Source organism: Echiichthys vipera (assembly GCF_963691815.1).
Source record: "Echiichthys vipera genome assembly, chromosome: 5".
NCBI lineage: Eukaryota > Metazoa > Chordata > Actinopteri > Perciformes > Trachinidae > Echiichthys > Echiichthys vipera.
Window position 1 is genome coordinate 6,317,071 of NC_139830.1, and position 17,256 is coordinate 6,334,326.

At 42.8% G+C, this 17,256-nt stretch overlaps 2 protein-coding genes across 2 annotated transcripts in view; one reads left to right on the forward strand and one right to left on the reverse strand.

Moving 5' to 3' along the window:
- Positions 1–5,955: 5,955 nt before the first annotated feature.
- On the reverse strand, positions 5,956–7,215 carry her8.2 (hairy-related 8.2; the record flags this gene model as incomplete). Its single annotated transcript, XM_083914395.1, has 4 exons — positions 5,956–6,305; positions 6,755–6,833; positions 6,927–7,022; positions 7,162–7,215. The coding sequence occupies 4 exons, from the start codon at positions 7,213–7,215 to the stop codon at positions 5,956–5,958; spliced, it is 579 nt and encodes a 192-aa protein (XP_083770521.1).
- Positions 7,216–11,968: 4,753 nt separating this feature from the next.
- The window catches only part of cab39 (calcium binding protein 39), an 11,913-nt gene continuing 6,625 nt past the window's right edge, over positions 11,969–17,256 (forward strand). Inside the window, exons 1-3 of the mRNA XM_083914478.1 lie at positions 11,969–12,132; positions 16,804–16,959; positions 17,089–17,253. Coding sequence (XP_083770604.1) covers positions 16,846–16,959; positions 17,089–17,253 — 279 coding nt within the window. The 5' untranslated portion in view covers positions 11,969–12,132; positions 16,804–16,845. The remainder of the gene's footprint in view (positions 12,133–16,803; positions 16,960–17,088; positions 17,254–17,256) is intronic.

Here is a 17,256-nt window from a genome sequence, read left to right on the forward strand (position 1 = left end):
CCTTCAATTTCTAAAGATATATATATATATCTATATATATATCTATATATATATATATAGATCTCTCTCTCTCTCTCTCTCTCTCTCTCTCTCTCTCTCTCTCTCTATATATATATATATATATATATATATTCACACTACTGTTTGTGGGAAAACAAACAGCACAAAACAACTTCATTTCAAGGATTGACAAGACTGATCACACTTATATTAATGACTGCAGAGCTGCGTCGTGGCTACTGCAGTGTGACATGTCCAACTTTACGCACGCGTTTATTGAGACAAATACTGAACACAAGGAGACAAAGTAGGCTTATAGATAGCTCTGCCACTCTTTTTTCACCAGATAACCACAAATACACATATTTGAATGCACGTGCCCAAACAGGCAATGTGCTGGTTTAAATTCGGGGCGCAATTAAACGGATAAATTATTTACTCACCAGAAGCCACCCATCGCGCACCGTGCCAGCCTCCAACCTGTTACCAACCAAGCTATTGGTTAGAATGAACGAGTCATGCGTTGAACCAGGCCACCTTGCCACATGTTGGTTAGCTGCATTTGCAACAAGGCCAAGGCTGCCATTGTTAATGCAATGCTTTTGGACTGATAGCCCACTCTGCAGTGACCAAACCTCTCATCAGCAGAAATAATAAAAAGGCTTGAGTCCCTCTCAAAGTGCATTGCCATGAAGTGGAAGTCAGATCTTTCACTACCAGTCGAACCGCGGCTCTCAGAAGTGAGCAGCTGCATGCCTCTGGAGAAAATAACATACTCACTGCGGAATAAAGCAACCTTTGATCAATTACATGGAGACTCTCCAATCTCATAGGATTGACTGAATGTCTGATTGGTCTCTTTATTTTCACCACACTAGTGTTAGACAAGAATATTGCACTCTGGCTATTTTGGTTGTAACTCAAATATGTTATTTTGTTGTTTTTTTGTCGTTGTGTCATGACTCATTTTGGTGTCTGAAGTGTACAGTATGCATGGGAAACATTATGTTCGGTGTTGGACTGGAGGAAAGACTGAACCCAAAGTGTGTAAAGAAGTCAGTTAAATTTGGAGGAAGAAGTGTTTTGATTTTGGGGATGTTTTCTGCAGCAGGAGTTGAGCCTCAGTACAGCCACATGGAAGGGTGAATGCAAATGTTTATGTGAACCTCCTTCGGCATCATGCAACACCTGCACTGCAATTGTCTCCCAATCAGGTGAAATTTTCATGCAATGCCCCCCTGTCACTACAAAACAGGTTAAGCAGTTCATTGAGGCTAAGGGCGCACTCACACTGTCCTTCCGCACCGGGCCAAAACCGTTTTTTCAGCTAAAGCCTTGTGCGTTTGAGCAGTGTGAGTGCACCCGCTCCGCGCATAACTGCGGACAGCGAGAGGTGGGCTTTTGTAGAGCCCGTTTGCACATGTACAAGCACGAGCGCGCGCACGTGTACAAGCACAAATATTTTATATAATGTAATATTAATATAATATAAGAATATTGAAACAGTGAAATGGTCAGCCCAGAGTCCAGATCTAAACCCCATAGAGCAGCGGTATGAAACTCAAATTCACAGTGGGCCAAAATTTAAAACTGGGACAAAGTTTCGGGCCAATCTCAATATTTACTAAAAAAAAAAAGACTGCAAATGTGCATGTGTTCCCTTCTCTCCAGATGTGTAACGTTGAACATTTCCAGTGCAGGTCCTTGTTCTTGTCGTGGTGTTTCTTCTGTTTGATTCTTTGGTTACAGACATGGTGGCTCTGCAGACGAGACAAACAGCTCTTCACCTTCAGACACAGATCATCTGCCTCCCACCGCTGCTGAAAGTTCCTGTCCTCCATCTTTCTTTTGGTCGTTTTTGGGGAGGGGTGGAATAAGGGCGCGATCACACTATCCTCCCGGACCGAGACCCGGACTTTAGGGTACTTGTCCCCCCTCCCTCTCCCCCCCGCGCCCCAGCCCCGTTTGTACTCACACTGCCTGGGCCTCGGCCAATACTTCTTGCTGTCCATACGCCTTCAAGCCGTAACACGTCACACGCATTGATCGCGTGTGTGTGGCTTTGTTTACAAATCTTTCCATAGACCTCAGAGTTTTTGTGCGTCTTGTCGACTGTTTTTGAATATTTTCATCCGACCAAATCTGCAGTAAACACTCCACCTCCGCATCACACCAACGTGAACCTTTCACCACCATTGTTGTTGTTGTTAAATGTCCGCGCATGGTCCGTCCTTCTATTTACATGTCCGAACAGGCGCACATAACGCTACTGCCGTAGGGCTCGTGCTCGTGCGCGTACACGTGCGCACGCTCGTGCTCGTACATGTGCAAACGGCTCCGCTAAAGCCCACCTATTTCAAGCGGGCCGTGGAGGGCCAGCTGGCCCCAGTTGAGCGCGGAGCGGGTGCGCTCACACTACTTAAAGGTACTAGACTTTAGCTGAAAAACCGGTTTTGGCCGCGGCCAAAAGGATAGTGTGATCACGCTGTAAGTTTGTCTGCAGAGACTGGTAGCATGGATGCTCATGTTTGTTTAACAGAAAAGTAGAGGTGTATGTGCTTTATACTCGTGGGCCAGCTCTCACAGAACCTTGAAATGATCTTGCGGGCCAAATATAATTACACCACGGCCCAGATTTGGCCCACGGGCTTGAGTTTGACACCCCTGCCATAGAAAATCTCTGGAAAATCCTTAGGGATAACGTAATGTCTAAGAGCGTGATCACACTGTCCTCCCGGACCGAGACCCGGACTTTAGGGTACTTGTCCCCCCTCCCTCTCCCCCCGCGTCCCAGCCCCGTTTGTACTCACACTACCAGGGCCTCGGCCAATACTTCTTGCTGTCCACACGCCATCAAGCCGTAACACGTCACACGCATTGATCGCGTGTGTGTGGCTTTGTTTACAAATCTTTCCATAGACCTCGGAGTTTTTGTGCGTCTTGTCGACTGTTTTTGAATATTTTCATCCGACCAAATCTGCAGTAAACACTCCACCTCCGCACCACACCAACGTGAACCTTTCACCACCATTGTTGTTGTAGTTAAATGTCCGCGCATGGTCCGTCCTTCTATTTACATGTCCGAACAGGCGGACATAACGCTACTGTCGTAGGGCTCGTGCGCGTGCGCACGCTCGTGCTCGTACATGTGCAAACGGCTCCGCTAAAGCCCACCTCTTTCAAGCGGGCCGTGGCGGCCCAGCTGGCCCCAGTTGAGCGCGGAGCGGGTGCGCTCACACTACTTAAAGGTACTAGACTTTAGCTGAAAAACCGGTTTTGGCCGCGGCCAAAAGGACAGTGTGAGCACGCTGTTAGAAACCCACTACAGTTACTAAACTGTGGAAGAAGAATGGACCGAGATCAAACCAGAGCAGTGTGAGAAACTAGTGATGTGCTGTGGGCGCAGATGTGCTGGAGTCATTCAAAGCAAGGTCCTTTTTGAATCCTATAGCCCTAAGAAAACATTATTTAAATCTTATCTTCTGACACAATGGTTACTGTTCTCCAACTTTTTTCACTGTTTTTTTAGTTCACTAAATAAAGGTTTTTGGTCAAGTGCCTTGGTTATTTAAAAAAAAACATGCTAGTACAGCAGCGGGATAGCCACAGGGGATATTCTATCAAATTCTGAACATTAAAAATAACAATATTTAAGAATAAATCAATTATTAATACTTTCTTATTTTGATCTCCAGTGTATGTAACATGTTGAATTCAAGGCAAGGCAAGGCAGCTTTATTTGTATAGCACTTTTCATACACAAGGCAGACTCAAAGTGCTTCACAGCACAACATGTCATAGATTCAAATGCATTACAGAAAGACAAAGAGAATAAAAACATAGACAATAATAAAAACATGAACTCCAGGTCTGTTTGCATGAACTCCAGGTCTGTTTGCAAAGGAAGTGTACGTTAAGAGTGCTAAGATTTAGCAGAAAGCTGAGGTGAACATACAAGTTTTCAGTCTAGTTTTAAAAGTGGTCAGAGTGGGTGAAAGGAAGTTTATTCCAGCTGTTTGTTGCATAATGACTGAAAGATGCTTTCCCTTGATTTGAGTTTACTCTGCGAACCACGAACAGATTGGTCTCAGAGGATCTTAGTGATCTAGAAGGCTTATGTAGTGGGAGCATATCAGTGATATACCCCGGCCCTAGACCATGTAGTGATTTATATGTGAGCAGGAGGATTTTGAAATCAATTCTCTGACGTACAGGAAGCCAGTGTAATGATTTAAGAATTGGTGTAATGTGCTCACATTTTTTGGTCTTTGTTAGAAGTCTAGCAGCAGCGATCTGAACAAGCTGTAGCTGCCTGACAGTTTTTTTGGGAAGATCTGCAAGGAGACCGTTACAGTAGTCTAGCCTACTGGTGATAAAGGCATGGACAAGTTTTTCTAAGTCTTGAGCTGACATGAGCCCTCTAAGTCTTGTTAGTAGGCCGATTTTGTTACTGATTCGATGTGACTGTTGAAATGTAAGTCAGAATCCATAATAACCCCAAGATTTCTGGCTTTATTTGAGGTTTTCAGGGACAGTGATTGAAGGTGTTGGATGACTTTAGACCTTTCTTTCTTAGCACCAAAAACAATCATCTCAGTTTTATCCTCATTTAGTTGAAGGAAATTTCAGGACTTTTGCTTGCAATGGAGTATTTTTAGACCACAGGAATCTCTAGTAAAGGATTTGAGTACTTCTTCCACCCCTGCATGTAGCTTCCTCAGTTTCAGGGTCCTGGTATTATGCTTGTTGGCTCACGGTCATGGCAATATAAATATTTTTTTAGAGTAGACTCACTAACATCGTCTGTCTGACAGTTGTGGCTGGATAGATTGTGTTTTATCTGAGTTTATTTAATGCTGCTGGAAGCCTGGTGACCAAACTGTTCAGTCTTTTCAGTTGCAGCCATTAAAGCAATGAGCTGCAGTATTGGGCTTTAATTAGCCGTTTCATTGACCCCTTTCAGTCATTACAAGACTACAAGATTTAATTAAAATGTCTATTAAACTATAGATAAAATGTCCCCAAAAGTGTTATCTAACTAAGAAGGATAGTCTGTAGGCTAATATCTGTTTCCCCCCATGAACAGGACTGTTGAGGCTAATTTCTACCTGATCTTTAAGCCTGTGAATGTTCTCATTTGTCCAGGTCATCGTTATCCTCAGAGCAATTTCAGTCAAAAGCAACTGGACTTGGTTATTTGTCTAGGAGGACGTGTCACCTCTCATCTATGATGCATCATCAGTTCATGTACGCATCTGACCAGGCTGGGACTGGTCCAACTAACTAGTGTGAGATCCAGGTATTTAACCTCTCACAGGGCTGATGATGTCACTGAATGTCAATGGTAAAACTTACTGTGTGTGTGTGTATGTGTGTGTGTGTGTGTGTGTGTGTGTGTGTGTGTGTGTGTGAGTGTGTGTGTGAGAGTGTGTGTATGATTATATTAGTAACTAATCTGGGTCTTGGGTCTACTTCATGGAGTTGTTAAACATGAGGGACTGTCTGCACTGCATGGCTATTACGGCAGAAATTTAAAAAAATAAATGACGAGAGCAACTGTACGTGAACATTAAATGAGAGTACAATCAGTTTTATTATTATTAATGTTTAGGTTAATTACACAGTAAAGGAGGAAGACATAAAAATCTATGCAATTCCGAGCAAGTGGTCTATAAGAAGCAAAGTTGTGCCTTATAATAACAAATAAATAAAGCTGTTAATACAATAAATACATGAGAGATTAATAAGAGCCTTCTATAATGCAGGCTACAGGAAGTCGACTTCTGAAGGGAAGTACTGAGAAAAGGTCTGTATAGAATCGTTCTAACACACCTACAATAATAACCACTGGAACAAAACTGCCCCACGTTTGTCTTTCTGAGCAGCATATCTATAAGATACATAACAGAGGACCGTCTAACAAAATGGAGAACCAACATCGGTAATCCACCGAGTTCACCAGGGCCTCCACATCTCCAGCATCCCCAGGTGGGAGCTGTGGAGCGTGGGCCTCTCTTGGCGTCCGGCCACATGGCAGGTGGGCTCTTCCCTCTGGAGCTGCCTCCCGGTGAGGGGGTCTCCTCTGAGGGGTGTGCCTGGGAGCCCCTGGACATCACATCTGGGTGAGGGTTGGAGGGAGCGCTCCTCCGTGGACCTGGGCAGGGACTTGAGGAGGTGGTTGAGCAGGCGGGAGCCCACTGTTTTGTCCATCCACTCACAGGTGAGGAGCATGTTGTGGACTTCGTGCATGCACTGGATGTACCCTGTGCTGTATTTCTGCTGGGCCTCCAGGCCTAGCGTGGGGTCTGCAGGAGGGAAAAGGGAGGTGTGAGGTTAGAGCAGCCCCTGGTGGTTGACAGCACAACATGCATCTACAGTAGTAAAACTTATTTCCCAACAGGAAGCTGGTCAGAGCTCAGTCAGTTAATTTCACTGAACATTAAAAACAATAGGAACCAATTTGAGCTCTCATCTAACCATCACTTAACAGCTGAATACATTACAACACTGAGATATTTAACATTTTAGTGCTGATGCTGCTTTCTGCTCTTGTCAACAGGGGATCTCAAGTTATATTTAAACACATTTCACTTCATATTGCCCACTTTTTGACCCAGTGATAGTGACAGTGACCCAAGATAACTGCCAGCCTTATAATAATAATAATAATAATTATTATTATAATAGGTCCACAGTCCTCTTCCATCACACCCTCGTGTTTCACACAGACAAGTGCACATGACACGTCCCTTACCGTTGAGTTTAGTGCCCTGGATGTTTTGAAGATGCTTCACTGTCATCTCTAGAATATCTGCCTTTTCCAGTTTGGATTGCTGTTGAGAGACGAGCAGCCTTGAAGTTAACTCGACTCAGCCTTCAGTTGTTGTACTCTTAGGTGAGGACGAGACACGCGTGGACATACTCACGTCGAGCCTGAACGCCCCGATCACAGTTTCTTTCAGCTGATCCAAACAATTGTTTATCCTCTCCCGTCGCTTCCTCTCGATGAGCGGCTTCCTCAGCTGTAAGGGTGAGAAACAGCGGCGGTTAGAGAGAAGGCGGCCGGGACGGTGCGGCACCATGAGGACACAGTGCGCGCGGCCCCAGCTATCCTAAAAAAAAAAAAGGAATAGAAATGAATGTAGAGTTTATCCAAAATACCTTTCTCTCCTCTTTGGCACTGGGATGTTTCCCCGCCATGGATGAAGCAGTCATGTTTGTTATTCTCTCCTCGGGTGCCTGCGCGCTTGTGCCTCCTCTCCTCCTGAATCTCAGCGCGTCTCTAGGGCCCTCGGCGCGGCACGGCCCTCCTTTTATCGGGCGCAATTAGCATGTGAATGGCCCAACTCTTTGGCTGTGGGATTTTCCCACACACGGGGTCCCATCAGTCAAGACTGACAGGTCACTGGCTCCATTCAATAACCGAGAGACCCGGCCTAGAAAAAAAAAAAGACTCACAAGCGACAGATGTCCAGCCTGAAACCACGCACCCCCCCCCCCCTCTCCAGCTCTCCACCCAACAGAAAACTGCAGTTTCCTCCTCTCCCAGGGATGAACAAGAGTGTGCAGTTACCGCGCTTTACTCCGGGGAGCCTCTCGCCCATTCTTTTCAGGAGCAACGTTACACTACCTGCAGGACAAACCTATTCCCTCAAAGCTCACAGGAAGACACAATAGAGGGACAAATCACCTGAGAATATAGGCTATCTGCCCCTAAACAGTAAAGATGTCCCTGTGTGGAGGATTCTTCACTTATTAACATAGAATCCTGGAAACACTTCAAAGCCAATTAGGCAACAAACCATAATGCATGACGATTTAAAGGGGACATTGTGATCAATTTTAGGTTTTTCCTTGTGTTTAAGGTTTCTACCAGAACATGTTGACATGCCTTAATGTTAAAAAACACTTTATTTTTCTTCCTCTGTCTGTCTGAATCTACCTGTTTTCATTCTCTGTCTGAAACGCAGACAAAAAGGTATTGCAACATTCATACCTTCACTTTAATTGTCTCCCAATCAGCCCGAAATGTTCATGAAATGCCCCCTGTCACACTTCAAAACAGGTTAAAGTTCCTCGAGGCTAATAAGAATATTGAAACAACTTAATGGACAGTCCAGAGTCCAGATCTAAACCCCATAGAGAATCTCTGGAAAATCCTTGGTGACAAAGTAATGGCTAAGAAACCCACTACAGTTACTGAACTACAACTTGGACTATGATGTTTCTACTTTTATTGACGTAAAGGAGTACGTCTTCCACCCCTGCGGGAAAGTTACTTTCAGACCCAGGCATCTGTACCTGTTCCCCTAGAAATATGGAGCTTTTTTCGAATACATGCTTTATTAAGTCATGCATCAAATCATGTGTCGTGCATAAGTTAAGCAATACTGAAGTACATGGTTTGTTGCTGGCTGCAGCTGGAGAGTCAGACCAATATAACGACACACACACACACACACACACACACACACACACACACACACACACACACACACACACACACACCTCTTCCCTTTGAGAGATACACAAGGACACTCTACTATAAAAAAAAACATGTTGCAGTGTATTTAGCCGGCTTTGATCACTCTCCATGTTTTCAAATGTCAGACATCTGCTCTCAACTGTTAGTGAGCAGATGTCAGATTGACCAGATGCCCCCCCCCCCCCCCCCCCCCCACCTTTAGGTCCCTTAAAGTGCGGGCCCCTGTCTTAGAGCCACGCGACTGCCAGGCGAATGCAGGGTCGTGGGAACTGGAGCTGAACAAAGGCAACTATTCATTCAAACCTAATCAGCATGAAGAGCGTAATAACCTCCAGAGAGGGTGGACGGTCCAGCAGAGGAGGAGGAGGAATATGGAGGAGGAGGAGGAGGAGGAGGAGGAGGAGGAGGAGGATGCTTTGGCAGGTGACCTGTGTCGTAAACAAGCGTAATTGAATAACAACTATTCCCCTGCAGAGATGCAGCCAAGCCAATAACTTAGATCAGAATGTCAGAAAAGCATCAATTACACCTCTTTGATTATTCATCAAAAACCCTGTTTTTAAAAGCAGCACCATTTTTTTCACGTTTGAATGTCTACTTGCTTATTGTAGTTATGGTAAACAGCAGCAACTATAAAAATGTTATTACTGATAACTTCAAAAAGAACAAATTTGACAACAATCATAATAACAGTGTCTCTACTTGCATGTCCGTTTCATATAAAAATGATAGTCATCAAAACTACAGGTGGCTAAAGTCAGGTGTGCCTTTACATTCAGGCTGTGTATGGGTTGAAAAATTTGCCAGATGCTGGTGCGACAACAAAACAACAACATTTGCATATTAAACATAACATTTCAGAAAACGTATAATACATCAACTGGAGACATTTAATGGTGATATCTATTAGTTATAAATGTTTACCCTGTTCACGTATGTTGCAAAAATGTATGAATTTAATACATATATTTTCTCAAAATGAGTTTTTTTCTCAATCTTAGCCAGAAATATCTACTTCAGCTGCACTTTCACACACCAAACTTTCCGTTTTCATTCATATCTATGTTCTGAATGATTTTACAAAAGGGTTCGTTTATATATCATTCAAATCCTGGTTTATATAAGATATTATTCTTGAATATGGTAAATGGACTTGTACTTCTATAGCGCCTTTCTAGTCTTCTGACTACTTAAGGCGCTTTCACACTACTTGTCACATTCACCCGTTCACACTGACATTCACACTCATGGCAGTGGACATCTATATACCATCTAATCTAATCTAACCATTCACACCATATTCACACACCCATGCGCAGCACTGGGAGCAATTCGGGGTCCAATGTCTTGCCCAAGGACACTTCGACATGTGGACAGGAGGAGCTTGGGATCGAACTATCGATCTCTCGAATGGAGGACGACCCACTCTGTCACTAAGCCACAGCCGCCCTATATACATGACTGTAATTGTTTTTTTTTTTTTTACGAAGCCTGTTGCCAATATTTCCGGATTCATGGAGTGAGGAAAACACATATTCAAAATCCTTTCTGTTTAAACCTTTGACTCTAATATGTGAACAACATAAAACGATCATTTTGAACAACTTCATCCAATGTTCACATTTCTGTTTTGATAATGCCTTATTTGAATATGTAAACGTGCAATTTCAGAAAGCTTGTAATACCAAAATACTGTGTCTTAATGTAAGTAATAAACTGGGGAAGTTCCATGGTGAAATCTATTAGTTCAGATTTTTACCCTGTTAACCTGTAGTGTCTCCAAGCAGGTTAATCAGACCATAGGACATATGATTTATACTTCTACCAGTTTTAAAATAATTTTGTACTCTCTGTAATGTAAGTCATTTGTTTTTTATCCTACTGTTTGCAATTCTTAACCACTTTTATACTGTTTTAGTAAAGACTTGGAGAATGGTGCTACGTATGCTATGTTGGCGGCAGGGCCTGATTAACCCACCAGAGGACGCCAGGGCAAAAATTAGTGTGTGTGTGTGTGTGTGTGTGTGTGTGTGTGTGTGTGTGTGTGTGTGTGTGTGTGTGTGTGTGTGTGTGTGTGTGTGTATGTGTGTGTGTGTGATCCTAATGGATGAATGAAAGTTAATCTTTACATTAAACCGACCGACAGTTTGGGTGAGTAGTGACAAACAATATACAAAAATAACAACAGCTGTCTGTTATCAATGGATCAGTTATGTGGGAAACTGTTGAACAATAGTATACTGTCATAACAGCTTTTCCTATCATGCATATTATTTAAATAACATGAATATTATTTGAATAAAATGCATGTTATTTAAATAACATGCATGACAAATCGTGATCGTTGGCGAGTTCACCGCCAAAAAAGAAGGAAGTTGTTTGCGCATGTGTAGTGTGAAGCACTTGAATGTATACAATTAACTCTGAATGAAATGGAGTAGGAAGAAGTTTTCACTAATTTAATCCTACCCCTTTTTAACGATTCAGTGATTACTGTTATCTGTATCTTTTATCCACTATATGTACAATTTATAAATCTAACTATACAATAATAAATCTTATGCAATTTTATAAAAGAAAAACAACACATCATTTAGTATATATATATATATATATATATATATATATATATATATATATATATATAGTAATATAATTGTTTTTATGGTGTGATTTGCCAGAAGGGATGAGTTCGAACAGACTCCGGACCCCTGTAGGCGGCTGGACCGGGTCTGATAACTGGTCTATACCTAGTCTGTAAAGTGTCCTGAGATAACTTTTGTTATGATTTGGCACTATAAATAAAATTGAATCCTGTCCTGGGCCTTTCTGTGTGGAGTTTGCATGTTCTCCCCGTGTCTGCGTGGGTTTTCTCCGGGTTCTCCGGTTTGCTCCCACAATCCAAAAACATGCAGGTGTTCGGTTCATTGATGACTCTAAACTTGCCCGTAGGTGTGAATGGTTGTCTGTCTCTGTTCGTCTCTATGTGCCCTGTGATAGACGGGCGTCCTGTCCAGGGTGTACCTCGCCTCACGCCCGATGTCAGCTGGGATTGGCTCCAGCACCCCCCGCGACCCCGACCCCGGGATAAGCGGTTGAAGATGAATGAATGAATTGATGAACATGGCAACGCGACTGCTTTTAATTATATTTTGTTGTTGCGACTACGATCTTGAGACACTAGATGGTGGTGTTCTGCTCATTCTCCATGTTCAACCTTTAATGCATAAGGCAAAAAAAATAAAACACACTAGAAATATTATCAAACAATCTGGAGGACCCCCTGCAGTAAGTCTGAAGACCCTCTGGGGTTGAAGATCTAAAGCTCTCTTGGGTAGTAGTAGCAGCAGCAGCCGCCGATGATGCCGCTGTCCATGGTGTGAGCGCGCCCTCCTACGGTCACCTGCCAACCACCGCTGTGTGTCGTGGCGCGACTCGGCCAGAGGGGGCGCCAGACGCTGCTGCAGTGCCCAGACGAGCTCAGAGACAGAAGTAGGAAACGGGGCTGCACCAGCAACTACAGTCAGTTACCAACAAGGGGAGAGGCGGCGAACAAGGAAAACAAAGCAGGGTTTTGTTCCAAAGGAGCACCCGAGTTGCCTTTTTGCCTATCTGGACACATTAGGAGAGGAAACGTCGTTTACAAGGTAACGCCACTATGTTGTGTATTTATGTGCATTGTTATCTGCAAGCAATGTGCTGTTAGCCTACTTTTGTTAGCTAGTTGGCTTGTAACATTAGTTAGCTTGTCGGGCAGCTCTTAAGCTTGGAAAAAGGTTTCAGCTGTACCTAAATGATGTGTTGTTGATGTGCTTAAGTCTGACGTGAGCTTGATAGCAGCGGGAGGAGCGACTGGACTGTCAGGCCTGGTGGCTAACGTCATGCTAATAAGGGGGCTAACCTAACTGACGTGACCAATATAACGCTAACGTGCAAAGCTGGCTAACGTTATTATAAATGTAGTGACTTCCTAACATACTACGTTATTTTAAAATGGAGCTAAATCGGCTGTGAAGGGCTTGTAAGGCCCGAGGGTGTCGAAACACTTCCACAAGCTTTAGCCAGCAGTTAGCACTGTTGTTTGAAACAGGCCACGTTAGCTTACAAACATAAAAAGATGTAAAGTGAACGGCAAATGTGGCTAAAGCACATATTTCACTCGGGCTCTGCATTAACAGCTATATTGCATTTGCTAGCTACACATTTAGTCAGTGAGAAAGTGTCCATTTTGTTAGTATTGCGCAAAGTTTGGCAGGTTTCAACACCATCACAAAGAAGGCATGGATAACAGAGAGGGGCGGTGCTCACTGTCAGCTGCATGTTGGACAGATTACCGTGCCGTGTGTTATGTTGTTATGTTATACCTCTCTTAACATGAGATAGGAGCATCAGAAATGGCGTTTGGATAGGTAGTGACACATGTGATCAAGCTTACTGTGTCGTTGGACTGGCATTAGCAAGCTGCTGTAATTGCTGCTAGCTTACTGTCAGATGATAGCAGAGCATTGGCTGCTGTCTCGACTGAAGGGTTTACTTTTGAGCTGTCTTTTGAAACAGTTTTGTTTGTTTCCTGCTCTGGGTTACATGACCAGTGGTATAAGAAGTATTCAGAGCTTTTACTGAAGTAAAAGAAGTATGATCACACTGTGGAAATACAGTAAAAGTCCTACATTCAAAATGTTACTTAAGTAAAAGAGCTTTAGCATCAACATGTACTTAAAGTACAACTAGTAAACATAAGTATTATGCAGAGTGGTCCATTACAGAATAATATATTATTATATTATTATTGATAGATTAATGTAAACATCACTTTGCAGCTGATAAAGGTGGGCCTTTATATCTTTACTGTATACTGCTGCGTAGCTTAATCTATAACAATATATGTTGTTTAATTTGTTGATCATTTAATATGTTGTATTCAATTCAATTTTATTTACAGTGCCAAATCATAACAAAAGTTAACTCAGGACACTTTACAGAGTAGGTAGAGACCACACTCTGTGACTTATTTATGATTTACATAGACCCAACAATTCCCCCGTAGAGTACGGTGGCAACGAAAACCTTCCCTATTCATAATCCTAATCTAAAGTAACTAGTAACTAAAGTTGTCAAATGAATGTAGTGGAGTAAAAAGGGAAATATAAAGAAGCATAACATGGTAAAGTACCTCAAAATTAAATTAAATGTACTTATTTACTCTCCACCACTGAACAAGACTGTAGTTTCCTAGTGAAAATTGCTTTCTTTTGGTCTTTTAGGCCATGTTACATCTGTTTGTGGTAAAGTTTGTTGACCCAACAATACTCCAGGGCACCCGATTAGTAACGGAGTCATTGTTGGTTAGTTAGGTGACCAGCTGATTTTTGAACCTGCCATATGCTTCTTTCCTATTTGCGTCACTGACACTGAAGCGGGTCAGGAGTAGAGAGGCGGTTCCGCTGCCCGTTGGCTACCTTAACGAGCATTAGTCTGTGCGACAGACAGGGATTTGGCCACCTGGCGAAGTTGAGGTGTGCTCAGATTAATAAAGATGTCAGCAAGCACAATTTAACCGCTTCTGTCACCAGTGGACTTTTTCAACTTAGTCACATATGACACATCGTATGCAAATGTTGGACTGCACCCCCCACTTTGGTGCCGCTCGGTTTATATTCCTGGCTCCGGCGTTGCTTTCTAAATGTGGCTTCCCTGCCAAGACACAAGAAGACTAGTGTGACTACTCCAGAGTTTGTGTTTAGAGGTTCCTTGCAGGACGACAGGTTGGTGACAGACTGTTAGATCAGTGCTTCGTAAGTTTGATGTGTATCTCTCTAAGTGACTGACGTGTTGTGTGGTAAACCTTAGTATCATATTGGAAACAGTCGTCCCAAAGGACAGCATGTTTAATGAAAATGTGTCCTTGGCTCGAACGGCATGATACTAGGATTAAGTGTGATACGTTTCTGTGTTCTTGGGTTCTTGGAAAGGAGCAAAGAGGCACATTTAGGCTCCCGTGTTTCTAATTACACCCTGTGACCGCCCAGGCTTTCCTGACTTACTTATCGTCTGATCAGAAAACTTTGGCTTTTGCCCCATAGTATATGTAAGGTGGTTGGGTGTGTCAGGGGGGGTGCTGTGTAGATAAGGGTCCTTGTTAACTAACCCAGTTAAAAAAACAGCAGTGAAATATTGTTCAGTGTTATCCCAGGTTAGAGGTTTCTGTATAATATAGGTTTGTTGACCTAAATTAATAGCTAACTGAGATAGTATTGTATGTTTAGTAACATGAAGAAAAAGTGTTTATTTTGATATATTAGTTGCTACTCACAGAGTGGGTTCAGAGGGCTGAGGCTATGGTGTAAGTAGGCCTATGTCATAGTAAACATTGCTCGGTTAATCATCTACTGACAATGACTAGAAGTGTCACAAGATTATACTACTGCTCAATGAAACATTAAAGGTCAAAAATAGATATGACATAAGATTCATAAGTTATATACACCACCTTTCCTCTAGTGTGCTTGTATATTCAACGTTTGCCTGGTATGGATCTTTAAGTACACTCACTAGGTCCAACAACAGCACCTTTTGGGGGGATGCTGCTATTGTTTATTTGGTACACAAGGGCTAGAAGTCAGAGGGGTTACTGACAATACTGTCAAGATAATTATCAAAGTATGAATTACATAAGAGGTGTTGTAATAATACAGTATTATGCAATACAGGACTGGGTGACAGTAGGCTATTTGTTGTCAAAACGATATAAACACCTCTATGGTACTTTTTTCTTTCTATGGTACAACCTGCAGCTGAACTGTGTTATGACGCCATTTGGATGACACTTTATGTTCTGACCCTTACACATTATGTTAATTTTGCACTTAATATTTTAATAAAATGAGAAAATGGTCAGTACTTTTTTCATTTGTTAATAGTATACAAAAATAGCCTTTACCATGTGGTTATTTCATATGGACTATCTATTACCAGAAAACATGCTATGTCGTAATAACAGGATAGAAGAGTTTGGCCATATCACCCAGCCTTTATGCAATATTAATGACTAGCCTCACCCATGAGCAGTGAGGGACAGGTAGGGGTGTTGTCATGTGAGTGAGGCTTCAGTGAGAGAAGAATGTGCCATTTTAATAGTTAATTGGGGTCAACTCACATTGTTTAATACATATTCAGTGTTATAATTTTGTTTTCGTGATGTTCATTTAAAACATTTAAACTAGTGGTGAAGCTCGACACTATCTTTGTGTACGTGTTGTATCCACTGTTATCATTGTTAGGATCTGTTTTGTCAGCCTTTGTCCAGACTTGCATGGTATCATTGCTATGTTTGCATGAGTAAGACTTCTGAATCATTTGCTAGTTTCTCAGTGCGTTAACATGCACAGCAGTAACAAGAGTGGGGTTTTACCCCGGTTAGGTGAATAATCGAGTTATGGCAGTTCCCCCAGTATACATTAAAGGGGATGAAGGGGAAAATTACTTTAGTAACTCTACCTCCAGTACAGTAGGTGGCGCTGTGCCAATGTACAGGTCAGAATACGGCTTTTTCTTCCGGTCGACCTTTATTAAAATCACAAAGATTTGGAAAACCGTCCAGAAATGTTTCCCCTTTGTAGTAATGTTACTTGCCATGGCAAAGTCCTCCCTCGGTTTAAAGGTAACACTCGTGGTGTTGTTGTTTTTTTGCTCGTTTCAGTGCCTGTCTTCCTGATTTATTCTATTTCCGGGTCAAAACCCACCGCCGCGGAGTAGAGAGGGGTCGTTATAACCAACGGAGCATGCGCAGACGCCTAATCCGATCATACTCCGGTAACGCTGTTTACATGGCATGCACGACTACTCAGGACTGAAGGAATTATTTAGTCTATTTACCCGGGTATAAAAACTCTGATTAAACTTGGGGTGTGATGTTTACATGCCGTTTGAGAAACCGGAGTATGTCCTTAACCCGAATATAATCAGGTTTTTAAACTGCATGTTAACGTGCTGACTGCTATATAGTTCTTATCACTTTATCCACCTACTACACCACCTACTGCTGTACTTTTCTATAACTACTTGTAAGCTTGACCTACTCAAAAGGTAAAGCTTTGAGTTTTACAACAAAGAAATTGTCTGGAAAGACAGGGCCCTGTTGTTTATGTAGGTTATTAAATGGACAGTGTACACAGGACTTTGACTTAATGTGTGCAGTACAGCAGCATAACGTACGTCTGTCTCTACCCTTCAGGTGCTTTGAATATGCTCTTACTTCTCCGCTCAGCAGTCCCTCCATCTTTACAGACTCTGATCCAATTTAACCTTTTATTCCTCAGGTGGACAGTCCGCTGCCTGGTTGCTCGTGGTAACTCTCCACCATGCCTTTCCCCTTTGGCAAGTCCCACAAGTCGCCGGCGGACATCGTCAAGAACCTTAAGGACAGCATGACAGTGCTTGAGAAACATGACATTTCTGATAAAAAGGCAGAGAAGGTAGGGGGGGAATCTCGCTCACTTTGACACGTGGGATCAATCACTTCATTTGGAGGGGATGGAAATGAGTTTGAAGTAGCTTTGTGGCATCTGAAACACTCTAACATGTTTTATGTGTGTACGATTCAGGCCACAGAGGAGGTGTCAAAAAGCCTGGTGGCCATGAAGGAGATCCTATATGGGACTAACGAGAAAGAGCCCCAAACAGAAGCAGTGGCCCAGCTCGCCCAGGAGCTCTATAACAGCGGCTTGCTCAGCACCCTGGTAGCGGACCTGCAGCTTATTGACTTCGAGGTG